At 36.2% G+C, this 15,807-nt stretch overlaps 2 protein-coding genes across 2 annotated transcripts; one reads left to right on the top strand and one right to left on the bottom strand.

The window, feature by feature from the left end:
* Positions 1 to 7,865: 7,865 nt before the first annotated feature.
* LOC100916284 (olfactory receptor 51I2-like) lies at positions 7,866 to 8,828 on the top strand. The gene has a single exon (XM_003764731.1). The coding sequence runs from the start codon at positions 7,866 to 7,868 to the stop codon at positions 8,826 to 8,828; it is 963 nt and encodes a 320-aa protein (XP_003764779.1).
* Positions 8,829 to 14,584: 5,756 nt separating this feature from the next.
* Positions 14,585 to 15,613, bottom strand: LOC100919938 (olfactory receptor 51E1). Its single transcript, XM_003764744.2, has one exon. The coding sequence runs from the start codon at positions 15,611 to 15,613 to the stop codon at positions 14,660 to 14,662; it is 954 nt and encodes a 317-aa protein (XP_003764792.1). The 3' UTR covers positions 14,585 to 14,659.
* Positions 15,614 to 15,807: the final 194 nt, after the last annotated feature.

The following is a 15,807-nucleotide window of genomic DNA, read 5'->3' as shown; positions in this document are numbered from 1 at the left end:
TTCTTATGAAGCTAGTAGTAGGTTTTTCATTTGGAGAGGCTTTTGCTGACAAATGTAAGAGTTCAAATGAATAGGAGAGATTGAGCAAACTTCTTCACCTTAAAACTCACTGAATTGCCACAGTAATCCTTCATGCAAAATAATGGAGTAAGCGGCTCAAATTCAGATGTTAGATGCAGGAAATGGCTAAGTTCTCTTCAGGACTCAGCCCATTATAAGGTATCCTCTTTCTCTTCTTCATAGTCTTTCCATTTAATGACACCTCTTTCCTTATTCTAGCTAATTCTAGTCAGTCTACCCTATTTAACAATGGCTTTCTCCCACCTCCTGAAGTACTTCTTTTCTCCTGGTTAGTTATGAGTTCCCCAGGGGAACTTTTTTTTTTCTTCTAAATCTAACCATTTCTTCTCCTAACTCTATTTTATATTTGTCACTTGTGAATGCCTATTTTATCTCTTATTTTTGTCTGTAAACTCTTCTCAATAAATCTTTTTTTTGATAAAAAAAATGTTGCAGGAAATATATTATTTTTCTTCTCCAACCTTGCATGTTTTCCTACCTCCAAATCATTAAATATTAAACCCTTCCCAATTTTGCTAGAATTTTCTTCCCATGAGTTAGACATGGCGGTTTGGGGGGTCTCCAGTTATAATGTGAATAATTTTTGAGAATAGTTCTGCCTATGTGAATGACTTTGGCATTCTTTTTGGGGGAAATAAGAGACCCCATGACTTTAAAAAATGTGTCAAAGTTATTGAACAAAGCCCTCCACTTCAAAAATTTTACTCATTTCAATTTCTGGGAACCTTGTTTTGCTTCTAGCCTACAAAACAAAATTGAGATAAAGTAGAAGCCATTTGAGAACATTTGTTACACAAAAAAAGTCATTTATATTACAATATCTCATAAGATGAATAATAATGATAATAAAAGAGATTAGCTTCATCTAAATGCTCACTTTTTCATTTTTATTTTTTAAAAATATTACTCTTTTGTTTTTACATCAGTTATATTTCCTAAAACATTTGTCTATCTTTCCTCTTCTAGATGGATCTTCCTTGTAGTGTAGATTAAAGAGCAAAATACAATTCAACTACAATTCAGCAAAAATAAAGAATAAATCAGCCATGTACAACATTTTACATAGAGTTTCACACTCATAGTTCTATTATTTTTGCAAAGAAAGGCAGAAGGTACTTTTTCATCTGTTTTTTAAGGCCTACATGTAATTACTATAATTTCACATGATTCAGCTTCTATTAGTTTGTTATTGCTATTATTTGCATTTATATTGTTAGTCATTGTGTACTTTATTTCTCTGGTTCTGTTTATTTCACAAAGATCAGTTTATATGAATAATTCCATTTCATCATATCGATCATATCTTTTTTCCAGTTCTCTTCCTTTTTTTAAATTATAGCTTTTTATTTTCAAAACATATGGAAAGGGAGTTTTCAACATTCACCCTTACAAAATCTTGTGTTCCAAATTTTGTCCCTCTCTTCACCTCACCCCTCCCCTAGGGGAGTAATCCAATATAGGTTAAATATGTGCAGTTCTAATAATTATGCTACAAAAGAAAAATTAAATCAAAAAGGGAAAAAATGAGAAACAAAAGAGCAAGCAAAAAACAACAAAAATGTAAAAATGCTATGTTGTTGAATTCACATTCAGTCCACATAAATATCTTTCTGGATGCAGATGGCTCTGCCCACCACAAGTCTATTGGAATTGGCCTGAATCACCTCACTGTAAAAAGAGCCAAGTCCATTTATTGATCATATCTTTATGCCCAGTAACATACCATTATCTTAATGAACCACAATTCATTTACACTTTACCCAACCAATGAATTTCTACTTGCTCTTTGACACTACCAAAACATTTAAAAATTGTTATTATATTTAGGTGTACATGGAATACTTTTTTTTTCTTGGATTATAAGCCTCTCCATATAATTTCTGGGTAAAAAGTTATGAAAATTTTTCTCAGCATTATTCCAAATTGCTTTCCAGAATGTTTAGACCAATTCACAGGTTCACCAACATGGCATTAGCCTTCTTTTTCTTCTTCAACCCCTCTAACACATTTTATAGTGGGTTGGAACTCTGAAAAGTTATACTTGATTCATAGCATGGTGCTTATGGCTGTGCATGCTCAATGTGATGTAATGAGGCAATTGTACTGAAGGATTTAAGGCCTGTAGGAGAGACACAGAGGTCTCTTGACCACAGCGCTCTCAGCCAGAGAAGACTTCAGGCTCCAGACTCCAGAGTCCAGACTCCATCTTTAACCAGCCATGTGGCAGCTCTCCTGCCTCCTTCACTTCTCTATCTAAAGACGAAGGACTCTGGCTGATCCCAAGATCCTCCAGAAAGCCAGACATTACATTCTGGCACCCAACGTGGACTAAAAACTTACACTCAGCATTCAACTGACAAGATTGTAAGATCAATGGAGAAGTCCCTGAGACCTGGAAATAGCGTGAGTAAAAAAATAGACAACCAGGAAACTTTGGTAAGGGCTAAATTAGTCACTTTAATTTTTTTAGTTGAAATGAGGCAAATACCAAGAAAAGAGCCTCCTCCACTCTAAGGGGAGTGTGAAGAAAGCATAATTAGGTTAATAAAAGCCAAGGTTTGTTGGTAACTTGGGATCAGATCCTTGGACTTTTAGAAACATTAGAATACATGTCTCCTTGGCTCTCTAAGGAAAAAGGATTAGAGCCAGATTGTGGAAACTAGTGGGAGAGTAACTATTTGAATATTACGAAAATAATGGTCCTGATTCAATTTCTGAAGAAACATTCTATATATACAATATAATACAATTGGCTTTAAGGAATTACATAAGTTTTAGAATAAAGAAAAAGAAAGAAAGAGCAGGAGAGGGAGGTAGTACCCTTAAAAAAGAAACAAAAGCAAAGCAACTGAAAGGCATGGAAAGTTGGATCTTGAGTACGATGCCAATGGTAGTCAAGCTGGAGTACATAGCTAGTTGGATCAAATCAAGTACCATGCTGGCTCAGTTTCACCTCCACCTCCACCTGAGCAGACATCCTTAGGGCATTTACCATCTTCTGAACCATGGTTTGAGACCAATGAAACTTGGCAAATGGATGTGACCCATTATAAATCTTTTGTTCATCTGTCTTTTATCCAAGTAGTAGTAGACACCTTTTCAGCATTTACTTTTGCAATACCAGCAGCAAAATAGACAGCTCAAGTGGTCACTGAATTCCTTATATAAGCTTTTGCAATTATGGGTGTGCCACAAGCAATAAAAACAGAGAATGGACCCGCATATACTTCTAAACATTTTGTAAACTTTTGTGCATAGTATCGGATTTTACACACCACTGGCATACTCTTTAATCCTCAAGGACAGGTAATAGTAGAGAGGAGGAATAGAGATATAAATACACTCCTCCAAAAACAAAAGAAAGGGGGAGCCACAGGTAACTTATAGAACTAAATTTAGCTCTTTATACAATTAACTTCTTGATTTTTGATAAAGATGCACTGGCTCTGGCAGATAGGTTTTATAACCCACCAGAAGGGCAGTGTCCAGTGTGAGCAGCTCCACTATCTTTAGATAATTGCCAGGTGATGTGGAGAGATCCAGAGAGTGGTGAATGGAAGGGACCAGCTAGATTAACTGCTTGGGGGAAAGGGTTTTCTTGTATCTCTACATATGGAGAAGGAATCACATGGGTACTAACGAGCTGTGTTAACCTTGGCCATTGGAGAGACATGGAGAAGATTCTTGAAATGAAGGAGAAGACCCAAGAAACATTGAATGGTTCCATCTCTTACTGTGCCCATCAATGAAAGAGCATGGCAGTTATGGCAATTGACTCATGAACATTGAATATTGTTAATAAGACTGCTGCAGGACTTTAAAACCAGCAGGAATCATTGGATTCCCTGACACATGAAGTAATGGACAATAGATTGGTTTTGGACTATATTTTGGTTGCTGAAGGAAGTGTATGTCTGATTGTTATTCATATACCTTCCTTCTAGGATTTATGGACACGTATATCAATATTGTTTGTCATATCACTATGTTGATTCATACTGTTTATTACATCACTATTTGTATGTATAATTCCTCATGTTGATCCATGTTGTTACATCATTACTAGTGCGAGTTATATTACTATGTGCTTGTGTAATAACTTTCATGGTATTGGATTTATGTATATCTGTTTCAATTTCAGTCCAGAGGATACATGCTAGAAATATCTGGTTTGATTCCCCACTTCCTTTTGATATTTTCATCTCTCCTTTTGGTGTTTTCACCTCTCTCCCTGAGAAGTCAGGGAAGGTGTGATCACCTTCTTTTTGGGGTTCTCATCTCTCTTCCTGAAAAGTTAAGGAGGGCATGGCCACTTCTGTTCTAAAACAAAAGAAAGGTGGAGATGGAACAGACCAGAATGCTGAAAAGGTATACTTGAATCACAGCATGGTACTTATGACTATGCATGCTCAATGTGATGTAGTGAGGTAATCGTACTGAAGGATTTAAGGGCTCGAGGAGAGACACAGAGGTCTCTTGGTCTTAGCATTCTCAGACAGAGAAGACTTGAGGCTCCAGACTAAAGAGTCCAGACTCCATCTTTGACCAGCCACGTGGTGGCTCTCCAGCCTCCTTCACTTCTCCACCAAAGACTCTGGCTGATCCCAAGGTCCTCCAAAGAACTGGCCCAGACATTACAACATTTTCCCCCAAAACTGCTGAGTATGAAAGAATTGTTTTGGTTTTTATTTCTCATATCATTTGTGATGTTCAACAATATTTCATATGCTTGTTGGTAGTTTACAATTCTTTGGAAAACCGTTTCTTCTTGTTCTTTGATTCCCTATCCACTTGGGGCATGGCTTTTAGTCTTATACATTTGTACTAGTTTGATATTCCTCTTTAACCTCATTCCTTATTATTCTCCTCCCTCCTCCTTTTATCCTTCCTTTTTTTGTTCTCCCCCTTTCCTCTCCCTTTTCATTCTTTCTCTTCTCTCATTTTCTCTCATCTTTTCTTTATCAACTTAACATGAGCAGTTCCCTAAAATTCCCCAGCAGATCCTGTCCCACCCTAGGCCCCACCTTGCAAAAGGACTTAACCAAAGAAAGTGCTTTTCCTGAGATCCTAGCATACTCAGAGTCTCATAGCCAGATTTCTGGATTCCTTAGGGGAATGCAGTTTCCAGGTGAACTTTCCTCTGCAGCCATATAAAGGACCAGCAAAAGTGAGCCTTGGCTGTGCAAGTGACTGGATAAGGTAGTATGAACAGCAGCCTCTAACCATTATGTGAAAGCTGAGGTTAGTGTCTATGGGTTGGGACCTGACTTAAGACAGAGTTATCTATCTCTATCTTATAGGAATATAAGTTACACATTCAGAAATAGATAAGAAATAACTATACACACTTTGAAATTAGAATTACCTTTTATATATTTCTTAATATAAATTACCCAGGGTCACCCTTATAATCTTGCTTCTTTAGGCTTATTTCCCTCTACTCACTGTACTTAGGAGAAGATAGAAGGAAAAGTAGAGGGGGAAGAAATAGTCATTAAAATTACATGCCTTTTGTAAGTCATGGGAAATTCTGAGCTGGAGAATGAATTGAAATGAGGGACTAAGGCAAAATTTTAGGTCATACAAAAATTCAGGCCCCAGGGCTCTCCTTGATTTAGGAGAATTAAAGCTTGGTTGGCCTTTAAGACATTTTTAACCTAGTTTTGGTGACTAGGGGAGGTATAAAAATAGAGAAAAGGGAAACAACAGGACACTCCCCAATCTGGAAACTGATTATCATCTTCTATAAGAAAAGTCCGAGGTTCATAACTATGGGAAAACATAGCTGCACATTTGAAAATGAAGAAAAAAATAAAACACAATAATTAAAATTTGTGAATAAATGTAAACATAAATAACCAACACTAAATATGCAGATAAGTGCAGACAGTTGGAAATCAGGTTTTTGTTCATTGGTTTTTGAGGAGGGGATCATGGATTGATATGGAAGAGAGAAGAGGGAAATACATTTTTAAGAAATTTCATGGCCAAAAGTGCAAAAATAAAAACATACAAAAATTAGAATGGAATCTTGAAATCATTTTCCTTTTTTGTGTCCCTTTAGAACTAGCAAAATACTCTGTGTTTACTAAGAGCTTAATACATATCAATTATTGCTGGAAAATAAAATGAAGAAGCTAGAGAAGAAGGATAGGACTAGATTATAAAGGTTCTAAAATCTCAGAATAAAACTTTGATATGTATTTTATTTGATTGTCAATCTAATCCACTTGAGATTTTTATGAAGATCGAAGGAGTCAGAAGATTACACTGGCAGCATATGCATGATGGACTGGAAAAATAAAACTTGTCATATAGACAATGATGCCAAAAGGCAAAGATCCTGAACTAGAGTATAGGGTAGAGAGAGAAAAGAAAAACAAAAGTGAGAATCCTTTCAGAGATGAAACCCAAAGGTAGGTAAAAGCATATATTTTCTTTAAAAATAAATTTTACTGGTATCTTTTGCCCTTACATCAAAGTTGCATTTCTCTCTGTATCTTTCCCATTCCTTTCCCATTCTCCTTAAGAGTCATCCGTTATAACAAATCCCTTACATATTTTTAAAGAGAAAGGCATAAGAAAAAATTTACAGAAAAGTCAGTTAACACATCAGAAAAAAAAATCTGATTCATGTAATGTCCTACAACTATGAACAACCATTTTTTCTAAGGAACAGGGAAAGTATCTCTTCTTTGAAATCATATTTGCTCCATATAATTCTGGTAACATTTCATTTCACTGTTTTATAATTACTCTTTCCATTTGTATTATTATAGTTGTTGTGCATCTTATTTTCCTGTTAAGTCCATTATTAAAATAACTCCATCATTTCTTGATTCCTGTCAGTACATAAGTTATCCTATCAGAGGGAAAGACAATTGAGGAAGGAGATGGAGGAAAAGAAGTTCTATATCTTGACTCCTAAAAGGAGGTGTGAAACATTGACTAGAGCACTAGAACTGGAATTAGGAAAGCTTGTATTTGATGCTCACCTCAAAGATTTACTATCTAAGTGACTGCAATAATTAACTTAATTTCTCAGTTTCTTCATCTGTAAAAGCCTCTTTATTGTCAATGTCCTTAGAATCAAAAAAGATAATGCATATACTCTACTTCAACCTTAAAGTGTTATGTTAACATGGGTTACTATTACTTAGAGTTTTCCTTTTCTCCTAGTCAACCTAAGCCCAATAATAACAGGAAGAAAATGAAGCATAATAGCTTTAGAAATCCTTTTACTCTGAGTCAAACCTTGGGTTGAAGCCCACTAGAAGCAATCACTCCTGTCACCCCCACCACTTCCCACTAGTCAATCCCAAAGTTGTCTCCCTAGTGCCTAGACAGAGTCTAATCTGGCAGAAGCTCTAAGCTGGCTTGTTCTATTACATAATTTCCTTCTCTGATGTTAATTAAACCCTGCAAGCTTCCCTTGGGAGACCATCAGACATTTTTCATTCTCAAATTTGTCCAATTTCATCTTGAAACATTTTTCTTTGTTGGTTTCTAATTCTAGCTTAGGGCACCTATCTAATCAAATAACAACTCCAAGATGCATGATAGAGATAGCTATTCTATTGAGAGGTCCCTAAATACTGTCTTCTAACTCTAAGGGAGTCTACATTTCAATATTTGTAGTCTGAGGAACACATTTAGGGCACTTTCTACATTTTTATGGAAGAAAAAAATAGATTTTTATTTTATCTCCTTTCTAGATCTGTCTGGACAAACTGAGGAAGTGTGATCTTTTAAGGTCTGTGTGTGATCTTTTAGAGCCTACAAGGATGTCCCTTCCTCATTCCCATGACAACAGCTCCTTCTTTCAGCCATCTGCTTTTCTACTGATTGGCATTCCAGGTCTGGAAGCTGTTCATGGATGGGTTTCCATCCCTTTCTCCTCCATTTATACCATGGCTCTTACAGGAAATTTCCTGATTCTGCTAGCTGTGAGGAGAACTCCCAGTCTGCACCAACCCATGTATTACTTCCTTTCCATGTTGGCTCTTACTGATCTGGGTCTTACTATGTGCACACTACCCACAACCTTAGGTGTGCTGTGGTTTGACTATCGTCCCATAGCCTTTGATGCCTGCTTGATCCAGATGTTTTTCCTCCATTCCTTCTCTGTTGTGGAGTCTTCAGTGCTACTAGCTATGTCCTTTGACCGATTTGTGGCCATCTCAAACCCATTGCGCTATGCCTCTGTTCTTACCAACAGTGTCATTGGAAGGATTGGAATGGCTATTGTGGTTCGTGCTACTGTTTCACTCTTTCCTGTCCCCTTCTTACTCAAGAGACTGAACTTCTGCCCTAGAAAAAATCTTCTCTCCCATTCATTCTGTTTTCATGCAGATGTTATGAAGCGGGCTTGTGCTGATATCACTGTCAATATCCTATATGGGCTCTATGTAGTGCTATCTACAGTGGGTATTGATTCCTTGCTAATTGTTCTTTCCTATGGCCTCATCTTACATACAGTAATGGGTTTGGCCTCTCCCCGAGAACGTATGAGAGCTCTTAATACCTGTGTTTCCCACATTCTGGCTGTTTTGGTCTTCTATATCCCAGTAATTGGAGTGTCCATGATCCATCGCTTTGGTAGGCATGCACCTCCCATTGTACATGCCCTTGTTGCTTATGTCTATTTGATTGTGCCTCCTGTTCTCAATCCTATTATTTACAGTGTCAAATCCAAGCATATCAGGGAGGCATTGCTCAAAATGCTAAGAAGAAAGGATCAGGGGTGATTTAGCCAGAGAATAGTTATGATCCTAGAGATTCTTGGGTGGTTTCTTTGGTAGTGGTGGTGAAGATGGTGTTAGTGGTAAAGTGGGTACAATTGGCATGCAGTTAATATCATAGATTAAAAAGGTGCTTTTTCAGCCTTCTGTTAGAGGCAAAAAACTAAAGAGAGAGACTCCCAAATCTGGGTAGGAGAAATAATTCCAACCTTTAGGCAACTCTAAGAGGTTCAAGTATACGGATTTTGAGCCCCTTTCTAGCTATAAATCTATTATACTATAAAACCAGTTTAATGGATGAGGCAGGACACAGGCCCAATTAATGGTTCAATGAAGTCATTCTCCTCTAGCATAAAGTAATCTGAATCCCCTAAATATGACAGGGAGAGGGAATGTAATGAAAAGAGGCTTATTCTTGAAAGCTGAAGATATAAGCTCAAATGTTTGATCTGTAACTTATTAACTATGTAACCTTCAGCAAGGCACTTGACTTGGTCAAAATTCTTACATAGTTAAACTGTGGCTAACAATAAGCCATAGATAGAGACTTTGATAGGAGTTTTCTGAAAAAAAAAATCAAAGAGGCTTACTGGTCACCGTAACCTCTATCATCTCAGAGCAAATTACATAGACTAGTGTGACACTTATTAGGACAAATGTCTGTTTACTTTTGGGCTGAAAACCCTACTTGTACTCTAAATTCCTACCAATTCATCAGTTTATAATGTCACTATTATTTGACATGAAGCATCTGGCTCTCTTTCACTTTCCATATTCAAGTCAACTGAAGGATTTGAGCTAAAGTAGATCTATATTTACATCTCTAAAGGGGAAAATGAAGTATACAACCGATTTTTTTTAAATTATGGAATTTAAGTGCTCATTACTCACTCATTTTAAAATTCTCCGAGACCATGTTGCAGAGCCCAGTCCTTTATTCTTATGTGGTTCCCCATGACCTATTCAGAAGACTAGAGTTAACCAACAGTTCTCTTACTTGCTATTTCCAGTCTTGAATAATATCTCTCCATTGTCACTATTCTCAGGTCTCAGAAGCTTCCTAACTTCAAGTTTGATAAGCTTATCCCATGTTAAGGTTTGCTATTCGCCATCATGATCCCAATCAATACAACAATACTTTTATGTGTTAGTTCTAATAATCATATAGTTTTAGTTAGCATGCTATCATCAATTAGTCAAATATTACTAAGTGCCTATTATGTTTCAGAGATTATGTTAATCACTGGGAATACAAAAAGAGGCAAAATATAGTCCCTCTTCTCAGAATATAACAATCTTACACTAAGGTTAAAGTGATGCCAAAGATAGATTCATTTAGTATATTATTGAAATTAGGAAACATGGCAGATGAACTGGCAGAAATGTAACAGCTGTTGCCAATGACTCTAATGTGCTTTCCACTTAGTTCTTCTTTGATCAAGGCTAGCTCTGTATAACATGCCCGAACTTAATTAATGCTGCCTTCAGACAACAGATAAAAGCTTGCTTTCCTAAATCATCTCTTCAATTGTGACTGAAGAAGTAATTACTTGGACAAAAGTAAAAGCAGGAAAGCAAAAGATTGCTTTGTGGCAGAGCATTTTGGTCCTGAATGGTCTGGTTTTCCTGAGAGACTTCCCTTGTACGTTTCTGGGTTCCCTTATGCTAGACCCTAGAGAGTCTTGTATACTCTGTTTTTTTCCAAAAAGAAACAGGGTTTGGACACAGAAAACACCAAAATACTTGGTCAATTATGGTTTTATATCATAAACTTATAGCAGCTTTATTTTTGATATGACATTTTGAGTCTTTTTCTGGCTTCTTTGAAAAGCCTGTTAGAAAAATGTTTTTTCTGGCAGTCAAGAATTATGATATCCTGAGTCAATCTACAACCAGATTCATTCTCAAAGTTCACAAATACTCATTTTCCTATGAACCTTATGTATCTCACTGGGTCAAGTGAGATACTATATTGATTTGCTTTGTACACAAAGAATTTATAAATATAGGTTGTTATTTTGACTAGTTAAGTAGAGGCAATGTTGTAATAGCTGGCCTTGAAGGCAGGAAGACCTGACTTAAAATTCTATTTCTGATACAAACAGGTTTCTCCAAATTCTTGGCAACTTTCTATGACTCTAAGTTTCTAGAAAATGCTGGCGTGCATTGGTGGAAGATGTTTCCTCACATGGGAATTCTCTGTACCAATAAAATAACAAGTTTAGAGGTAGAGTAGATAGAATTCTAGGCCAGGATTCAGGGAGATCTGCATTACAATCTATCCTTAGCCACTTATTGGCTATACTGCTTAATCTTTGTTGTCTTCAGTTTCCTCAACTGTATAATGAAGAGAATAACACCACCTACATTACAGGATTGTCAATAAGATCAAATGAGATATTTGTAAACTGCTTTGCCCATAATAGGCACTTCATAAATGCTTATTCTTGTCACTATTACACATCTTAAATAAATAACATAGGTTTCTCTAAATCAAGAAAACCTTTGCATTTCCAAGTTCAGCAGTACAAATTCTATCTACTCTTTCACTTCCCTCTAGCTTCTGATCTCTAACAAAATGTGCTCCCCAATAATTTTAGAGTTGTCATTTAGCATTTACACATTATGACATCTAATATTGACTTTTAATTATTTGCATATTTTGTGCATGCACATTTGTATCAGTATGTCATCAAAGCAGATAATCAGATAAAATACTCAGTTTAAGTCCAATTCAGTTTCTTGGTTCTGTTGGCTCATGAGCATGATAGTAAGAATGGCAATATGAAGATGATGATGAAGATGATTTCATTGGCTATAGAGACAATGTATTATTGCAAGAAAGCACAGAACTAAGGAACAGAAGACCAAAGTCTAATAAATCATTTATCATGTGTGATCTGGGCAAGATCTTTCATTTTACTGAAACTAAATTTTTTAATAGGGCAGCTGGGATTTGCCCCAATTACTATGATTACATTGTGATATTCAGTGAATTCATAATCATGATCATGAGAAATGGTTGTATATATAAAAGGGATTTAAATTGTCATTCTATAGAAGTATGAAGACAATATGACAAAAATGATGAGAAACATAATTGCAGTGATCATTATGTTTTTTTCCAAGTGACTTTGTTTTATATAGATTGATACCATACTTGATTATTGCTGTAGCTGAGATACTAAGATATACATAATTTAGAAGACAATTATTTTAACCTACTTTTGTAACAATATAATCAGTTGCATTTTAGAACTTTGAAAAATCATTAATAAAAGCTATTAAAATAATCACTTCTATAAACTATGTAAATAAAGCTTTAGATGTTTCAACTATTAAATGTGCTATGATTCAAAATATAAAGTTTTTCTCTTTTTTTTTTAGCTGTGTGTTTTTAAACTTTTAATCGAATTGATCACTATATCTTTTCAGCATTCTATTAAGTTCATGAGTACCTTAATATAACTAGTTTCTCCAACAGGTGAGTTCATGATCTTATTGCCCCCTTTTTATTCTTTATGAATCTTGTTCATGTTTTCCCATAAAATTCCCAAAGTTGATCCAACAATATACTAAACACCTTGATTTAATTCTTTTGAAGTTTTTGTGGATATCAGTGCAGCACTTGAATTATTCATCAGTTTTGATGAATATCATATCATATGACAGGCTCATCTCCTTTTCTAATCATTAATTTTTGTTGATGCATTTTATGATAATTATTATACACAAGCATACTTACATCTACCATGAATCTCTTAGATCAAGTGGACTTTTATTTTTCAGAATTGGTGGTGTACTATGGTTCACAGCTATTTAGCATCACTGGAAATTATTGACATTAAAAGATGATTATTATTTTGAGAAACAGCTTCATTTATTGAAAATGCATTTAAATAATTCTGTTTTGGAGGGTCAGATAGAAAAAAAGTCTAATCTCTCTTCTGTAATAATAATAATGAATAATAATTCACATTTCAATAGTACTTTCAAGTTTGCAGAGCACTTTCGTCACAACAACCCTCTATGTAATTGGAAAATGATAAAATTCAGAACAGTGCAGTTGGGTGGAGAATGAATTAAGAAAAACAAACTTTTCTTTATATTGCCAAGAGCCAGGCCTCTACCTCGTTTCCTTGTTCCCCTTTTAATTTCCCTTTATGAGTTATCTTTCCTCATTAGACTGTAACTTCCTGGAAGGGAGGAACTATTTCTCCTGTAATGTTCTCTGTTCCTGTTTTCCTGAAGTCTCTGGGAGCAGCCTTCATTTCAGTTCAGTAATCACCACACGAATACCCAGGGGTTAAAGTCCAAATCCTTTATTGTCGCCTTCAAAGTCTTGTCTCTTTTCCTGGGGCCCGGTTAGCTTTCTTAGAGGTCTATTTCTTTCCTTGGTTCCGAGAGCTTGAGCTCCTGCCTCCTTCTCTGCCCTCTGAACCTCTCCAAATAAATCCTGGTAAGGCTCCTAGCTTATATGTTCTATACTGAGTATAAACCAGTCATTATATCACTAGGAAACCATTATTTGTTCTAGGATTAAATCAAGGCTAAACTAGATTTAACCATTGTCTCCTCAATTCCACTTAGTACCTTGTTTCAAATTCTGGCCCATAACATCCTTCTTGTTTATATTGGTATTCCCAGGAACTGATATATAGGAGGGAATACAATACATAACATAATCCCTGCAAAATAGTAAGTACTTGATGTTTACTTGCCCTTCTCTGTTCTCTTACTTCTCCTCTCCTCTTGAATTATCTGTCTCTCTGTTTCTCTATTTTTTAGTCTCTCTCTCTTTTTCTCACTATCCTCTCTGCATCTGTCTTCTCTCTGTGTCTCTGTTCCTCTCTACTCTCTGTGTCTGTATCTCTGTCTGCCTCTCCTCTCTGTCTCTATCTTTAAATCTCTATCTTTCTCTCTCTTCCTCTATTTTCCTGTCTCCATCTCTGTCTCCATGTCTCTATATTTCTCTGTTTCTGTCTTTCACTGTCCCTTTCTGTCTTACGAGGAATAGAGCAATTCCACCAATAAGGAAACAAAAGATCATTTGAAGAAAGTAGGATTATTCCCAACTAAGGACTTCATGAAATACTACCCCCTTAGTGGTAGTACTGGAGTTGAGCCTTATAGGATATTAAAAATTCACAGAATGATAGATGAGAAGATTATAAATTCCAGGGATAAGGAATCCTCTATGAAAAGTATGGAGGTTGGAGATTAATTGATGAGTTTAAGGAATAGGAAGTTTGACTTAAATGAAGAGGCTGTTAGAGGAAGTGATGGGAAATAATCCTAGGAAAGCAAATTTGGACCAGACTACTAGAAACTTTAAATGTCAAACCACTCCTCTTCCCATAGAAAATCATAAGAAAAATAATTTTTCAAACTATGATAAGCAAATAAAGCCAACTTTTCTTGAAGGTGGTATTCAAAATGTACATAGAAATCTTACTTTGCATATAAAATGGTAGAAGGAGCATTTGATTGGAAACCTCAGAGATTACAGGTTTTAGACTCTGCTCGACTGCATAACCTTGAATGCCATTTATATTCCCTGACTCTAACTTATTATGTTAGCAAAACAAGAATATTAATATCTACCCTCCTAAACTCACAAGATTTGGAAGAATAAATGGGATCAAAGAAAAAGAAATGCTCTGGAAATGATAAAGCATTCAATTTGTGTTTTTCTTTCTTATTCCCATTAAGTATAAACTTTGCAAGAGCTTTACTTTAGGGATTGCAAGGGAGAAGAAAATTTTGTTCCAATATCTCTGTATAATTCTAAAGATTACCTATGCTTTAGAATGGAAAAGTGGTGAGAGGACCTGGCCCTATAAGGCTGAAATGCCGGTAGTTGAGTGAAAATGTTGTATAATTCTCTGACGAATCTGCTTAGTCTTCACACCATAAACAATGGGGTTTAATACAGGAGGTACTATCAGATACACATTGGCCATGATAATGTGTAAGTTAGAGCCTGTCTTCTTGCCAAAGCGGTGCACCATAGATAGGCCAATGAAGGGAACAAAAAAGATAAAGACTGCACAGATATGGGACACACAGGTGCTAAAGGCCTTGGATTGGGCTTCCCGTGTCAGGCCCAATACTGTCTTGAGGATGAAAAAATATGAGAGGGATATGAGCACTGAATCCAGACCAATGGCAGAGATTATAACAATGAGGCCATAGATCACATTAATACGGATGTCAGCACATGCTAATTTCATGACATCCTGGTGGAGGCAATAGGAATGGGAAAGGATGTTAGAATGGCAAAAGGGAAGACGCTTAATGAAGATGGGCAATGGGGCCATCAGGACTGCCCCTCGAATTACAGCTGCCAAACCAATTTTGGAAATACGCGGTGAGGTGAATACAGTAGCATGGCGCAAAGGGTGGCAAATGGCTACATAGCGGTCAAAGGCCATGGCCAGGAGGACAGTGGACTCCATGCCAGAAAGGGAATGGATCGCAAACATCTGTACCAAACAAGCATCAAACTGGATGGTCGTGGAATTGAACCAGAAAATAGCCAACATCTTGGGCATGGAGGAAGTAGAGATAAGGATATCAATTGTAGAGAGCATGCATAGGAAAAGGTACATAGGTTCATGTAGACTCCGTTCTGTTTTTATGATATAAATGATGGTGAAGTTGCCCAATACAGCAATGAGGTACAGAAAACACAGGGGAAAGGCCAGCCAAAATTGAGCTGCCTCTATACCTGGGAGACCAATTAGGATAAAGTAGGTGGTGCTTGTGTCATTACCATTGGTAAATGACATGATGAAGGTAGTAGGTCAGTAGTCAGGCCAGTCCAGGAAAATCTAGAATACAAAGTGAATGAATTAAGCCTATTGTCAGAGACTTTGAAATCCAAAGCATTAGCTTATTATGTTAATCATACTAATTAATACTAATAGTAATATTAATTACTGATCCTAATCACTATCGATGGGATAGTTGTCCCATTCCCTGA

Source organism: Sarcophilus harrisii, chromosome 3, assembly GCF_902635505.1.
Source record: "Sarcophilus harrisii chromosome 3, mSarHar1.11, whole genome shotgun sequence".
In the NCBI taxonomy this organism is placed as follows: Eukaryota; Metazoa; Chordata; class Mammalia; order Dasyuromorphia; family Dasyuridae; genus Sarcophilus; species Sarcophilus harrisii.
The sequence above is the reverse complement of the archived record's forward strand: the minus strand, read 5'-3'. Positions and strand labels throughout refer to the sequence as shown.